Source organism: Tiliqua scincoides, chromosome 11, assembly GCF_035046505.1.
Source record: "Tiliqua scincoides isolate rTilSci1 chromosome 11, rTilSci1.hap2, whole genome shotgun sequence".
Lineage (NCBI taxonomy): Eukaryota > Metazoa > Chordata > Lepidosauria > Squamata > Scincidae > Tiliqua > Tiliqua scincoides.
The window spans coordinates 2,180,745-2,195,556 of NC_089831.1; the positions used below are offsets into that span (position 1 = coordinate 2,180,745).

Sequence of the window (14,812 nt, forward strand, 5' to 3'; positions counted from 1 at the left end):
AAGTGTAAAGTGTAAAGAGCCTCTCTGTATCCACTTTATCCTTCCCATGCATAATTTTTTATGTCTCAATCATGTCCCCCCTCAGGCGTCTCTTTTCTAGACTGAAGAGGCCCAAAAGCCGTAGCCTTTCCTCATAAGAAAGGTACACCAGCCCAGTAATCATCTTAGTTGCCCTCTCTTTCACCTTTTCCATTTCCACTATATCTTTTTTGAGATGTGGCGATCAGAACTGGACACAATACTCCAGGTGTGGCCTTACCATAGATTTGTACAATAGTATTATAATATTAGCCATTTTGTTCTGAATACCTTTCCTAATTATCCCAAGCATAGAATTGGCCTTCTTCACTGCTGCCGCACATTGGGTCGACACTTTCATCAACCTGTCCACCACCACCCCAAGATCTCTCTCCTGATCTGTCACAGACAGCTCAGAACCCATCAGCCTATATGTGAAGTTTTGATTTTTTGCCCCAATGTGCATGACTTTACACTTACTGACATTGAAGCGCGTCTGCCGTTTTGCTGCCCATTCTGCCAGTTTGGAGAGATCCTTCTGGAGCTCCTCACAATCACTTCTTGCTCTCAAAGTCTAATTGCAAGTGCCTACGTTTGCAATTTGGGCCTCTTGAGCCTAGAAAAGAGACGCCTGAGGGGGGACATGATTGAGACATACAAAATTATGCAGGGGATGGACAGAGTGGATAGGAAGATGCTCTTTACGCTCTCACGTAACACCAGAACCAGGGGACATCACAAATTGAGTATTGGGAGAGTTAGAACAGACAAGAGAAAATATTTCTTTACTCAGCGTGTGGTTGGTCTGTGGAACTCCTTGCCACAGGAGGTGGTGACGGCATCTGGCCTGGACGCCTTTAAAAGGGGATTGCACAAGTTTCTGGAGGAAAAATCCATTACGTGGTACAAGCCATGATGTGTATCCGCAACCTCCTGATTTTAGAAATGGGCTATGTCAGATGGAATGGAGGGCACCAGGATGAGGTCACTTGCTGTCTTGTGTGCTCCCTGGGGCTTTTGGCGGGCCGCTGTGAGATACAGGAAGCTGGACTAGATGGGCCTATGGCCTGATCCAGTGGGGCTCTTCTTATGTTCTTAACTACAATTCCCAGGAAGCCTTGCAGGTCTCTTGTTATCTGGTGTGCTCCCTGGGGCATTTGGTGGGCCGCTGTGAGATACAGGAAGCTGGACTAGATGGGCCTATGGCCTGATCCAGTGGGGCTGTTCTTATGTTCTACAAAACAGTTGTGGTTAGATTTCCTCTCATTCAAATCTTGCACTGAGAGAGTGTGAGTGCTGGTATCGGAATAAAATTGTTACAGGTTTGCTTTCCTTTGCAAAACCTTCCTTAACTGGCATGCTGTTTTTAGCTCATGAGGTGGTTGTTGGCATAATGTTGAAGGGTGGGAGAGAAGAGAGGTGCCATTTCTTGAGGGAGGTGGTCATGAGTAAAAGGAAGCAGAGGGACATGGTTGACTCCCTTGGGCGTAAAAACTTATCTCAGGGACCAGGTTTCACATGGTCTCTTGGAAGGTAGCCTCACAATATACCGATTGACGATTGGAAACAAATTTGGAATACAAATATTAAGATAACTAAGGGCCCAATCCTATCCAACTGTCCAGCACTGGTGCAACAGAAATGCAGCGCCAAGATAAGGGAACAAATGTTCCTATACCTTGAAGAAGCCTCTGACTGCCTCCCCACCACAGGATGCAGTGCACACCCCATTGGCACAACTGCACTAGTCCTGCAGAATTGGATAGGATTAGGCCCTAAAGCGGTATCCTTTAAAGAGAATTTATATAAAATGTTTTATAGATGGCATTTGACTTCAGAGAAAATAGCAAAAATGTATTCAGGTTCATCAAACAAGTGTTGTAAATGTAAAGAGATTGAGGGAACTTTTTATCATATGTGGTGGACATGCGAAAAAGCTAAGAAATATTGGAAAATGATTTGATTCATAAAATTCTTCAAAAGATATTGAATTGTGTCGTACCATTCAAACCAGAAATATTCCTCTTAAATGTGACATCAGAAATTAAAGAACAACACAAGTAATACCTATTGTACATATTAGTACAGCGGCAAGAATATTATATGCGAAAGTATGGAAATCTATAGAAGTTCCGATTAGAGAAAAATTAATAGATAAGATTTATGAAATAGCAAAAATGGATGTATTAACAGAAAGAATGAAAGAAAGAGATCCAGGTAGAATAAGAACATTTTGGAAGCCCTCCTATGACTAGATAACCTTAGATCAGGGGTCTCCAAACTTTTTGGCCAGAGGGCCACATCAAATATCTGGCATGGTGTTGAGGGCCGGAAAAAAGTTTTAAATATAAAATTTATATAAATAAATTTGAGATGGAACTTGAATGAATTGGTTCTTTCATTCAACCTCTCTGGCCCTCAGAACACCCTCTAGACACAATCAGAGCACGGTTCTGGTTATGTTCAGTTGAGTGGGCCAGGGGACAAGAGGTTGGCTGGAAAGAGGCTTGCTGTGGGCTGCATCTGGCCCCCGGGCCAGGGTTTGAAGACCCCTGCCTTAGATAAATAATATTGATTGTTTAGATAAATTAGTAAATATTATAATGATAAATGTGGTAATATTTGCATGGATAATTTTTTTTCTTTTCCAGTTTTTTTATTTAAGAATGCATGTTGTAATCCATGGCCAATACCCTGATGTGTAACCCGTGTAGACCCATCCCTAAGTCTAGCCCATTTCCCTGCCCTGTATCTGTGATAAATAAATTGCATCTTGGTACTTGTGCTTTCAAGAAACTGCTGGCCAGCCCCTGCCCCATTGTGCTGTTGGGAGTGGCACTCTTAGCCAGGGCTGTTGCAACATAGGACTGCCCTGCAAGTGTTGTCATTAGAACAAACAAAAGAAAATATTTCTTTAGCTAGTGTGTCATTAATCTGTGGAATTCCTTGACTTAGGACAGGGGTGTCCAAAGTTTTTGGCAGGAGGGCCACATAATCTCTCTGACACTGTATCGAGGGCCGGAGAAAAAAAAGAATTAATTTACATTTAAAATTTGAATAAATTTACATAAGTTTACATAAATGAATTGTATTGGCAACCTTCAGTCTCGAAAGACTATGGTATCGCGCTCTGAAAGGTGGTTCTGGCACAGCGTCTAGTGTGGCTGAAAAGGCCAATCCGGGAGTGACAATCCCTTCCACACCGGGAGCAAGTGCAGTCTGTCCCTGGTCTGTCTCCCTGGCTATGGGCCTTCCTTCTTTGCCTCTTAGCCTCAGACTGTTGGCAAAGTGTCTCTTCAAACTGGGAAAGGCCATGCTGCACAGCCTGCCTCCAAGCGGGCCGCTCAGAGGCCAGGGTTTCCCACTTGTTGAGGTCCATCCCTAAGGCCTTCAGATCCCTCTTGCAGATGTCCTTGTATCGCAGCTGTGGTCTACCTGTAGGGCGCTTTCCTTGCATGAGTTCTCCATAGAGGAGATCCTTTGGGATCCGGCCATCATCCATTCTCACGACATGACCAAGCCAACGCAGGCGTCTCTGTTTCAGCAGTGAATACATGCTAGGGATTCCAGCACGTTCCAGGACTGTGTTGTTTGGAACTTTGTCCTGCCAGGTGATGCCGAGGATGCGTCGGAGGCAGCGCATGTGGAAAGCGCTCAGTTTCCTCTCCTGTTGTGGGCGAAGAGTCCATGACTCGCTGCAGTACAGAAGTGTACTCAGGACGCAAGCTCTGTAGACCTGGATCTTGGTATGTTCCGTCAGCTTCTTGTTGGACCAGACTCTCTTTGTGAGTCTGGAAAACGTGGTAGCTGCTTTACCGATGCGCCTGTTTAGCTCGGCATCGAGAGAATGAGTGTCGGAGATCGTTGAGCCAAGGTACACAAAGTCATGGACAACCTCCAGTTCATGCTCAGAGATTGTAATGCAGGGAGGTGAGTCCACATCCTGAACCATGACCTGTGTTTTCTTCAGGCTGATTGTCAGTCCAAAATCTTGGCAGGCCTTGCTAAAACGATCCATGAGCTGCTGGAGATCTTTGGCAGAGTGGGTAGTGACAGCTGCATCGTCGGCAAAGAGGAAGTCACGCAGACATTTCAGCTGGACTTTGGATTTTGCTCTCAGTCTGGAGAGGTTGAAGAGCTTTCCGTCTGATCTGGTCCGGAGATAGATGCCTTCTGTTGCAGTTCCAAAGGCCTGCTTCAGCAGGACAGCGAAGAAAATCCCAAACAAGGTTGGTGCAAGAACACAGCCCTGCTTCACTCCGCTTCGGATGTCAAAAGGGTCTGATGTGGAGCCATCGAAGACAACAGTGCCCTTCATGTCCTTGTGGAAGGATCTGATGATGCTGAGGAGCCTGGGTGGACATCCAATCTTGGGGAGAATCTTGAAGAGGCCGTCTCTGCTGACCAGGTCGAAAGCCTTTGTGAGATCTATGAAGGCTATAAAGAGTGGCTGTCGTTGTTCCCTGCATTTCTCCTGCAGTTGTCTAAGGGAGAATACCATATCAGTGGTGGACCTGTTGGCTCGGAATCCACACTGCGATTCTGGATAGACGCTCTCTGCAAGTACCTGGAGCCTCTTTAGTACAACTCGGGCAAACAGCTTTCCTACAACGCTAAGGAGAGAGATGCCGCGGTAGTTGTTGCAGTCACCCCTGTCACCTTTGTTCTTGTACAGCGTGATGATGTTTGCATCCCTCATGTCTTGAGGTACTCCACCTTCTCTCCAGCAGAGACAGAGGATTTCATGCAGCTCAGTGACGATGATCTCTTTGCAGCATTTTAGGACTTCAGCAGGGATGCTGTCTTTTCCAGGTGCCTTGCCAAAGGCAAGGGAGTCCAGGGCCACGTGAAGTTCTTCTAGGGTTGGTTCACTGTCAAGCTCTTCCAGCACAGGCAGGCACTCAATGTTGTTCAGTGCTTCTTCGGTGACTACATTTTCTCTGGAATATAGCTCAGAGTAGTGCTGCACCCAGCGTTCCATTTGCTGCGCCCGATCCTGGATGACCTCGCCTGTGGCAGACTTCAGAGGGGCAATTTTCTTCTGTGTTGGACCTAGGGCCTGCTTGATACCATCATACATCCCCTTGATGTTGCCCGTGTCAGCTGCTATCTGTATCTCGGAACAGAGCTGGAGCCAGTAGTCGTTAGCACATCTCCTGGCAGTCTGTTGGACTTTGCTGCGAGCAGTTCGGAGGACCTGCAGGTTGCGCTCACTGGGACAGACCTTGTATGCTGCTTGAGCTCTCCTCTTTTCCTCAATGACTGGTGTCAACTCCTCAGAGTGGGCTTCAAACCAGTCTGCCGCCTTGTTGGTCTTCTTGCCGAATATGGACAAGGCGGTGTTGTAAACGGTATTCTTGAAATGTTCCCATCTGCTGGATGCGTTTGCGTCGGCCGGGCCTGGAAGAGATTCCTCAAGCGCTTGTGCAAATTCCTCCACTTTTCTCTGATCCCGGGTCTTGCTGGTATCAATGCGAGGTCTTCCTTCCTTTTTCGTGTGATACAGTCGCTTTGTTTGCAGTTTCACTCTGCTGCACACCAGGGAGTGGTCAGTGTCGCAGGCAGCACCATGATAACTGCGTGTGATCTTGATGCTGGGAAGGCTGGAGCGTCTGGTGAGGATCAGGTCGAGCTGGTGCCAGTGCTTTGATCTTGGATGTCTCCAAGAGACTCTATGTTGGGGCTTTGTGTTGAAGAATGTGTTGCTGACACAGAGACCGTGATGACAGCAAAACTCTAGCAGGCGTTGGCCATTTTCGTTCATCCTCCCAGTGCCAAACTGACCTAAGCAAGTGGGCCATGAACTGTTATCAGCACCAACTCTAGCATTGAAATCGCCGAGGATGAACAATGGCTCTTTTACAGGGATTTTCTTGACAGTGGTGGCCAGGTCATCATAGAATTTGTCTTTGGCTTCTGCTGGAGACGACAGAGTCGGTGCATAAGCACTGATGAGAGTGATAGGTCCTGCTGATGACTGGAGCTGCAGGGACAAAATTCTTTCACTTCCCACAGTAGGTGGGATGATGGATTTCAGCAGGGTATTTCTGACCGCAAAGCCAACGCCATGTTCCCTGGTTTCGTTTGGTGGTTTTCCCTGCCAGAAAAATGAGAAATTTCTCTCCTTGACAGATCCGGAATCTGGCAGCCTAGTCTCTTGAAGGGCGACGATGTCCATCTGCAGTCTGCTCAGCTCCATGTCGATGACAGCTGTTTTGCGTGCGTCGTCTATTTCTTGCAGGTCATCAGAGAAGCCAGGTGTCATTGTCCTAACGTTCCAGGTGCCCAGCTTTAGGGCAGTAGTTTTCTGTTTTCTGTTGCATGGTGCAGAGTTGTCGATCCGCTTGTCGGTTTTCACCCTAAACCCCACGCACCCCATGAGGTTAACGGACCGTGGCGAGGCAACACCTTACTGGCTGGGGACTGCCCAGCTTAAGGCGGGCGGTAGCTGCCCAATGAGATGCAATGATCTCTCCCACCGTCGGAAGCAGCCCCTGGCGTCATGCTCTACGCCAATCGAGCAAAGACTTATAACCGGTAAACTGCTGCTTCCCGTGTTGTGCCGACGCCGTATGGCGAAGTTGGAGTGTCCTCTCCAGTGCGCGAAGCCTGGGTAAAGAAGGTATGGAGGATAGGCTGTTACCCATGCAGCAAATCCCCCCTCTCCACGTCGCTGGAATGGTCCAATGGAAAGGCAGAAGCCAATACGGTTGGTTCCAGCGGCGTCGCAGGAGTTGCCAGAACGTGACTGTGTTCAGCCATGAACTGCCTAAGGGACTCCGGCTCCTGATTTTGCCTCGAGGTTGACTCCTGAAGCCTTTTCCAGAACTGGATGTAGCCACAAGGCAGTGGAGGTTTGGGATCAGAGTTTCCTTCTCTTAGATGAGCTGCCTTCCTAGGCTGACGAGTCCCATCTACCCGGTGGCTGTTTAAAGATTAACATATGAATGAATGAAGGTCTTGCAATAGCTCAAGGTTTATAAAGGTCTTGCACAAAGCAAGACTGGCCTTTCCTTTGCTGCCGCTACTACATCACAGACATGAAACAGCAAGCAGTGGAGGGAGCCCTCATCCCACCGCTCACACGAGAGGTCAAACAGTCACCCTCACTCTGAGAGCAGTTGCGTCGGGCCAGTGCGGGCTTCAACAAATCTCCAGAGGGCCAGAGGCTCATTGGAGACTGGGGACTCCCTGAGGGCCGCATTGAGAGGCCTTGAGGGCCGCATGTGGCCCCAGGGCCGGGTTTTGGGCACCCCTGACTTAGGATGTGGGGATGGTGCCTGGCCTAGATGCATTTAAATGCGGATTGGATAGATTTCTGGAGAAAAAGTCCATTATAGGTCACAAGCCTCAATAGGTATGTGCAGCCTCCTGGCTTTAGAAGTAGGCTGTCTCTGAATACCAGGTGCAGGGGAATGGCACCAGGACATAGGCATCTTGTTGCCTTGTGTGCTCCCTGAGGCATCTGGTGGACCACTGTGAGACACAGGAAGCTGGACTAGGTGGGCCTTTGACCTGATCCAGCAAGGCTCTGCTTATGATGTTTTGATTGCTTTGTTTGTGGTCTTTCTTTCCTCGCAGGGAGTGTGTCGACTCCCAAGCAATGAGGAGGGAACCGATTACCCTTACAGAAGAATTGATATCAGGTAAATCTCAAGCTGTGATGCTTGCCCGGAGGGAGGTGGGTGGCCTTTGGAGCACCTTGGATCTGCTGTCCTCTGGCTCCCTCTGCCTTCCTTTGCTGCTTGCAGAGGCTACTGCAGCAGCAGTTTTGGATGCCACCTCTCATTGTTGTGCGCCTGTGAGCAGGCGCCACTGGATGTTTCAGTGGTCAGAAAGTGGGGGAGAGGAGGCACTTCTACTGCTTCTGAACGCCTGCTTCTGCTTCCCGGCTAGATTGATTCCCAAGGATCAGTATTACTGCGGGGTCCTGTACTTCACTGGGAGCGACATCTTCAACAAGAACATGCGCACCCATGCCCTTGAGATGGGCTTCACTCTCAACGAATACACCATCCGGCCTCTGGGGGTCACGGGTGAGTGCTCTGTCCTTTTAGGGGGAGTTTCACAGTGGAGGGGGGCAGATCGTTTCTGCCAGACTGCAGTCCTGGTGTGTTCCGGGATCCGGCTTTTCTCAGAGTCCCTGGAAGAACAACTTCCCTCAGAATTGGCTGGTTCTCAGGATTGCAGAGATGGGTTTACAGTGGCCAGATGTTGGGGGGGCATGGCCTGGGCAATGCTCAGACTGACTCCCTTCCTGGTTCCTGCTGCCGCCTGCCTGCATTATGTTGGCCTCATCTTCTTTCCCTTTACATTCTTTTGCAATTCAGTGTGTCCCTGTGGAACACGGCTGCCACTACCCGCTGCTGAATTGGCGCCAGTTCTCCTAATGCCACGTGGCATTTGTGTCCCTAAGGAAAGTGCTTTGCTTGTATGTCGACTGTGTAGCTTGCCGGGGTTTCACCCACAGCCCGGGCTTGTCCTTGGTCTTCTTCCCAGACGTCTGCTGCAGCAGGGAGGGGATTAGAACAACCGTGAGCAGCGATTTTCAGCCAGTGTGCTGTGAAAGGTCCACAGGTGCGCCGTGGGGGTTTGAAGCACAGTGGTTGAAAATCACTGAAAAACTCCTGCAGGTTCGAGTTCTTCACCTCGGTTTCTAGGGCAGCTGTCCGTAGTAATGAATTGTCTGCCCATCTTACTCTACTGGCAGAACATTGCCATACAAGGCAAGTCTCCTCTTCATGGGTCAAAAGCTCTCCTAGCAGCCCTGGCCAAAGTACAATCCTGAAGCAGGATCCCTCACTAAATGCCCTCTCTATAATCTGTTCACAGAACTTGTGTCTTGTAGTGGCACAGCTTGAAGGGGGTGGCTGGGGCAGCCTATCCCCCTTATGGTGCTCCAGGGGTTTTCCAGGCTCTCCTCAGGGGTGTATGTGTGCTACACTTGCCGGGCAAGTGCTTGGAGCATTGAGCACAATGGCTCTCTGTTGCAGACTTAGGGGGTTTGGGGTGCTCAGACTTCTTGGTTCTCGAACCCTAAAGCCCTCAAGGCCCCTCTGTTCAGTAGGACTGCCACCACCCTGTATGTGCCAGTGCCTCAGTCCAGGGACACTCTCTAGGCTTAATTCTATCCCTTGCAGGCACTGAGCGCTTTTTCCAATTAAAGCTTTGGTCCTCAAGTTACTTAGACCTCAATGAGTACTTGGTAGCTTGCTGAACAGCTATGCAGGATTCTGAACCTTTGCCCCAACAGACAATGAAACAGCTTAGTAAAAGATGTTAGTTTACTAAGTACATAAGGTTACATGAGATTACAGTAAGGCAGCAAATGCTAGAGGCATAAACATCTAGGAAACATACCAGCAATGAAATAATAAAGCTAGCTGGCTATCTCTATTCATCCCTATCTCTCACCTGGGTCAGTTACTCTTGTAGATCTTTTAGCTCCAGGGCTACCTATGAGGCCAGGTGCCCATGGTGGACAATGGAGCTCACAGCATGCAGGATGTGCACCCAAAAACTCTGTCCAAGAGGGAACCGGACACACCCCTTGGGTACTCATTATTATACTTCTCATGCTAATAGTATTGAGGTGACTTCATACTTATTTAGACTGTCCAATCAGAAACTTTTGAGGACAGAACCTTCTTAAAGTTGACCTGGTTGCTAGCCCCTCATAAGAACATAAGAACATAAGAACATAAGAACAGCCCCACTGGATCAGGCCATAGGCCCATCTAGTCCAGCTTCCTGTATCTCACAGCGGCCCACCAAATGCCCCAGGGAGCACACCAGATAACAAGAGACCTCGTCCTGGTGCTCTCCCCTACATCTGGCATTCTGACTTAACCCATTCCTAAAATCAGGAGGTTGCGCATACACATCATGGCTTGTACCCCATAATGGATTTTCCCTCCAGAAACTCGTCCAATCCCCTTTTAAAGGCGTCTAGGCTAGACGCCAGCACCACATCCTGTGGCAAGGAGTTCCACAGACCGACCACGCGCTGAGTAAAGAAATATTTTCTTTTGTCTGTCCTAACCCGCCCAACACTCAATTTTAGTGGATGTCCCCTGGTTCTGGTATTATGTGAGAGTGTAAAGAGCATCTCCCTATCCACTCTGTCCATCCCCTGCATAATTTTGTATGTCTCAATCATGTCCCCCCTCAAGCGTCTCTTTTCTAGGCTGAAGAGGCCCAAACGCCGTAGCCTTTCCTCATAAGGAAGGTGCCCCAGCCCCGTAATCATCTTAGTCGCTCTCTTTTGCACCTTTTCCATTTCCACTATGTCTTTTTTGAGATGCGGCGACCAGAACTGGACACAATACTCCAGGTGTGGCCTTACCATCGATTTGTACAACGGCATTATAATACTAACCGTTTTGTTCTCAATACCCTTCCTAATGATCCCAAGCATAGAATTGGCCTTCTTCACTGCCGCCGCACATTGGGTCGACACTTTCATCGACCTGTCCACCACCACCCCAAGATCTCTCTCCTGATCTGTCACAGACAGCTCAGAACCCATCAGCCTATATCTAAAGTTTTGATTTTTTGCCCCAATGTGCATGACTTTACACTTACTGACATTGAAGCGCATCTGCCATTTTGCTGCCCATTCTGCCAGTCTGGAGAGATCCTTCTGGAGCTCCTCACAATCACTTCTGGTCTTTACCACTCGGAAAAGTTTGGTGTCGTCTGCAAACTTAGCCACTTCACTGCTCAACCCTGTCTCCAGGTCATTTATGAAGAGGTTGAAAAGCACCGGTCCCAGGACAGATCCTTGGGGCACACCGCTTTTCACCTCTCTCCATTGTGAAAATTGCCCATTGACACCCACTCTCTGCTTCCTGGCCTCCAACCAGTTCTCAATCCAGGAGAGGACCTGTCCTCTAATTCCCTGACTGTGGAGTTTTTTCAGTAGCCTTTGGTGAGGGACCGTGTTAAACGCCTTCTGAAAGTCCAGATATATAATGTCCACGGGTTCTCCCGCATCCACATGCCTGTTGACCTTTTCAAAGAATTCTATAAGGTTTGTGAGGCAAGACTTACCCTTACAGAAGCCATGCTGACTCTCCCTCAGCAAGGCCTGTTCGTCTATGTGTTTTGAGATCCTATCTTTGATGAGGCATTCCACCATCTTACCCGGTATAGATGTTAGGCTGACCGGCCTATAGTTTCCCGGGTCCCCCCTCTTTCCCTTTTTAAAAATAGGCGTGACATTTGCTATCCTCCAATCTTCTGGTACCGTGGCCGTTTTGAGGGACAAGTTGCATACCTTAGTCAAGAGATCTGCAACTTCGTTCTTCAATTCCTTAATAACCCTTGGGTGGATGCCATCAGGGCCCGGTGACTTATTGATCTTTAATTTATCAATGAGGTCTGAAACATCTTCTCTTTTAACCTCTATCTGACTTAACTCCTCGGTTAGGAGGGGCCGTTCGGGCAGCGGTATCTGCCCGAGGTCTTCTGCCGTGAAGACGGATGCAAAGAACTCATTTAATTTCTCTGCCATCTCTAAGTCTCCTTTTATCTCCCCTTTCCCTCCCTCACCATCCAGAGGGCCAACCGCTTCTCTGGCGGGTTTCCTGCTTCTAACATATTTGAAGAAGCTTTTATTATTCCCCTTAATGTTGCTGGCCATGCGTTCCTCATAGTCTCGCTTGGCCTCCCCTATCACCTTCTTACATTTCTTTTGCCACAGTTTATGTTCCTTTTTATTCTCTTCATTAGGGCAAGACTTCCATTTACGGAAGGAAGCTTCCTTGCCCTTTATGGCCTCTCTAACTTGGCTGGTTAGCCATGCGGGCACTCTCCTGGATTTAGTGGAACCCTTCTTTCTTTGCGGTATACACCTCTGCTGGGCCTCTATTACTGTTGTTTTAAGCAGCCTCCATGCACTCTGGAGAGACTGGACTCTTTTTACCCTCCCTTTCAACCTCCTTCTAACCAGCCTCCTCATTTGAGGGAAGTCCGCCCGTCGGAAGTCAAGGGTTTTTGTTAGAGATTTGCCTGGTATTCTTCCCCCAACGTGCACGTCAAAACGGATCGCAGCATGATCACTGTTCCCCAATGGCTCAGTAACGTTTACATCTCTAACCAGGTCCTGCGTACCGCACAAAATTAAATCCAGAGTCACCTGTCCTCTGGTGGGCTCCGTGACTAGCTGATCTAAGCCACAGTCATTTAGCACGTCAAGAAATCCGGTTTCCTTATCGTGACCAGAATACAAATTGACCCAGTCAATATGAGGATAATTGAAGTCCCCCATGATTACAACCCTGTCCTTCCTTGTCACCTCCCTGATCTGTTTCCTCATTTCAAGGTCCCCATCAGATTTCTGGTCTGGAGGACGATAGCACACCCCCAGTATTACATCGCTGCTCAAGCCTGGTAATTTAACCCACAGAGATTCTACGGTGGAGTCGGACCCACCTTCAATCTCTACTTTGCTGGATTCTATCCCTTCCTTAACATAAAGGGCCACCCCACCTCCAACACGCCCCTGCCTGTCCCTCCTGTAGAGTTTATAGCCCGGGATTGCGGTATCCCACTGATTCTCCGCATTCCACCAGGTTTCCGTTATGCCCACTATGTCAATATTTTCCCTTGTCACCAGACATTCCAGTTCTCCCACCTTTGCTCGTAGACTTCGGGCATTCGCATAAAAGCATTTATACACGGAATGCCCCAGGATGGGCTGCTTATTCGCTCCTTTGTCCCTGCATCCTCTCATTGTGCCAAACTGTCTATCACATCCCATCTCCCTACCTTTCCCAATTTCTTCTCCTACCCTGCCTTTGTCTTGTTGTTCTCTAACCTCCCCATCCTCATCCCATAGGGATGAGGAGTCCCGAACCGGATGCCCCTCGGCTCCTGTCGGCCTTCCCCCATAGTTCTTTTCCCCTCCCAACCGGAGTTCCACAGCTGCACTCCATCAGCTTGATCAGGTGCCTCTCTGTCTACTAAGGTGTTAAACATTCCAGTGGGTTGCAATTCTAGTTATCTGTCCTTTCTGGCCAGCAAAGAAGAGACAACAATCTTTTTGTTTATTGTTGCAGCTAGGAACTGCTAGCAGCTTCTCAGTTACACTGTCTTAGTGTGGCTCAGGCTTCCACTGCCAACCTAGGCCTAACATGTACATATTCATGACACCCCCCCCCCACCCTGTGCTCTGATTGGTTCCAAATCAGAGCCCTTCTGGAAGCTGGGGAAGGGGGGTGATGTCGCTGCACCACTGTTGACACCCCAGGTGTCAGTTGGACCCCACTACTGCTGGCTTCTTGCAGGGGTTTGCAACAAAGCCCCCCCCCCAAGACTGACATCCCCTAAATGGAGGTGCAGACCTTTGTGACTTCCTGTGACCCTCCTCTTTTGCACTGTCTCTGCAGGAGTCGCAGGGGAACCCCTCCCTGTGGACAGTGAGAAGGACATCTTCGACTACATCCAGTGGAAGTACCGAGAGCCCAAAGATCGGAGCGAATGACAGCTCTCCTCAGAAGCCAGGCACTCTAAATGGGGGTGAGACAGCAGCAGCCTGGCCGGGGAGCACACTTTCAGCTTGGTTCTGTCCTGGAAAGAGGGGCGTGAAAGTGACTGGTGCTTCAGTGATATGTGTGCTGTAATAATTAAAGAACCACTCGGTGTATTGTGGGGTGTGTGCTTTTGCAACTGACCCACCTTTCCTTAGTGGATGTGTCCTATCTTCACTTGAGCATGTCCTTCCAGTGCAGAAAGTGGCTGCAGAGAGGAACCTCAAGCCTTGTACTGGATGTGCAATTTTTCAACCAATGTGCCTCAGAAGGTCCCCAGGCCTGCCGCAGGAGTTTGGAGCACAGTGTTTGAAAAATGCTGAAAAACTCTTCCAGGTTCTGTGGCACTGTCTGTAGTACCAAATTGTCTGTCCCTCTTCCTTTGCCAGCAGAGCCTTCCTCTGTGGGTAGAGCTGGCAGAGGATGAGGGACAGACAATTGTAAGACATTTGCTCTAGAGCTGCTGAACCTGGAAGAGTCTCCCAGAAGTGACAGCACTCTAGGCAAAGACCATAGAGGTTAGTGTGCCAAGAAAAGTAAAACTTTGAAAATTGTAGTACTTCTATTTGATGATGGTAGAGGGCTGCTGCAGGAGGCCACATTATTTCCTTGGAAGGACAAACCTTGGTGCACCAGCAGTGATGTTCAACTCAGTGGCTGCATTGGGTTCATGCCATTTTCCACCCTGGGCCCCATCAGGTCTTGTCCTCACTGTTTCCATGCTACCACGCCCCCCCCCCCAATAGTACTAACATGCCCTCTGCACAGGCACCTCTCTGTGACCACAGAAACGTGAATTGCCTTGGGAGGAGGAGGATTCTGTGCTTATTTTTGCTTTTATATTTGAATACTTTAATTGGGGTGAACTATCTTGGAAGGAAACTTTTTTAGAGTTCAGAAAAACAGTAAAAACATCTCTGGAATAAATAAATCTTGCTCCCAGAGGGCTTTTGGCAGAGCTGCTGTGAACCTCTGCACAATGAAACTTTAATCATCTTCCTGGGACATTTACTGATTGGCAAGAGAAGCATGGGATCTGGGCCTGTGGGCAGCACATCACCAGAAGCTGGAGAAATTTTATTTGGGAAAAGAAAAATTCTAAGTCAAGTCACAAGTCCTCAGTTGCCAATTGCCAATCCCTAAAGTTTTAAACCATCCAGTGAATAAAACAATCTGAAAATTGTCCTACATGGTCCTTTATTTCTTCCAGCAGAGCTGTGTGCTATTTTTGTGTGTCCAGTGTAATTGGGACAGGGGACAGT

General features: G+C 48.7%; 1 protein-coding gene across 1 annotated transcript in view; it reads left to right on the plus strand.

Moving 5' to 3' along the window:
* The window catches only part of POLB (DNA polymerase beta), a 28,327-nt gene extending 14,710 nt beyond the window's left edge, over window positions 1-13,617 (plus strand). Inside the window, exons 12-14 of the mRNA XM_066639335.1 lie at window positions 7,600-7,664; window positions 7,915-8,054; window positions 13,410-13,617. Of these exons, the coding sequence (XP_066495432.1) occupies window positions 7,600-7,664; window positions 7,915-8,054; window positions 13,410-13,504 (300 nt within the window). The 3' untranslated portion in view covers window positions 13,505-13,617. The remainder of the gene's footprint in view (window positions 1-7,599; window positions 7,665-7,914; window positions 8,055-13,409) is intronic.
* The last annotated feature ends 1,195 nt before the right edge of the window (window positions 13,618-14,812 follow it).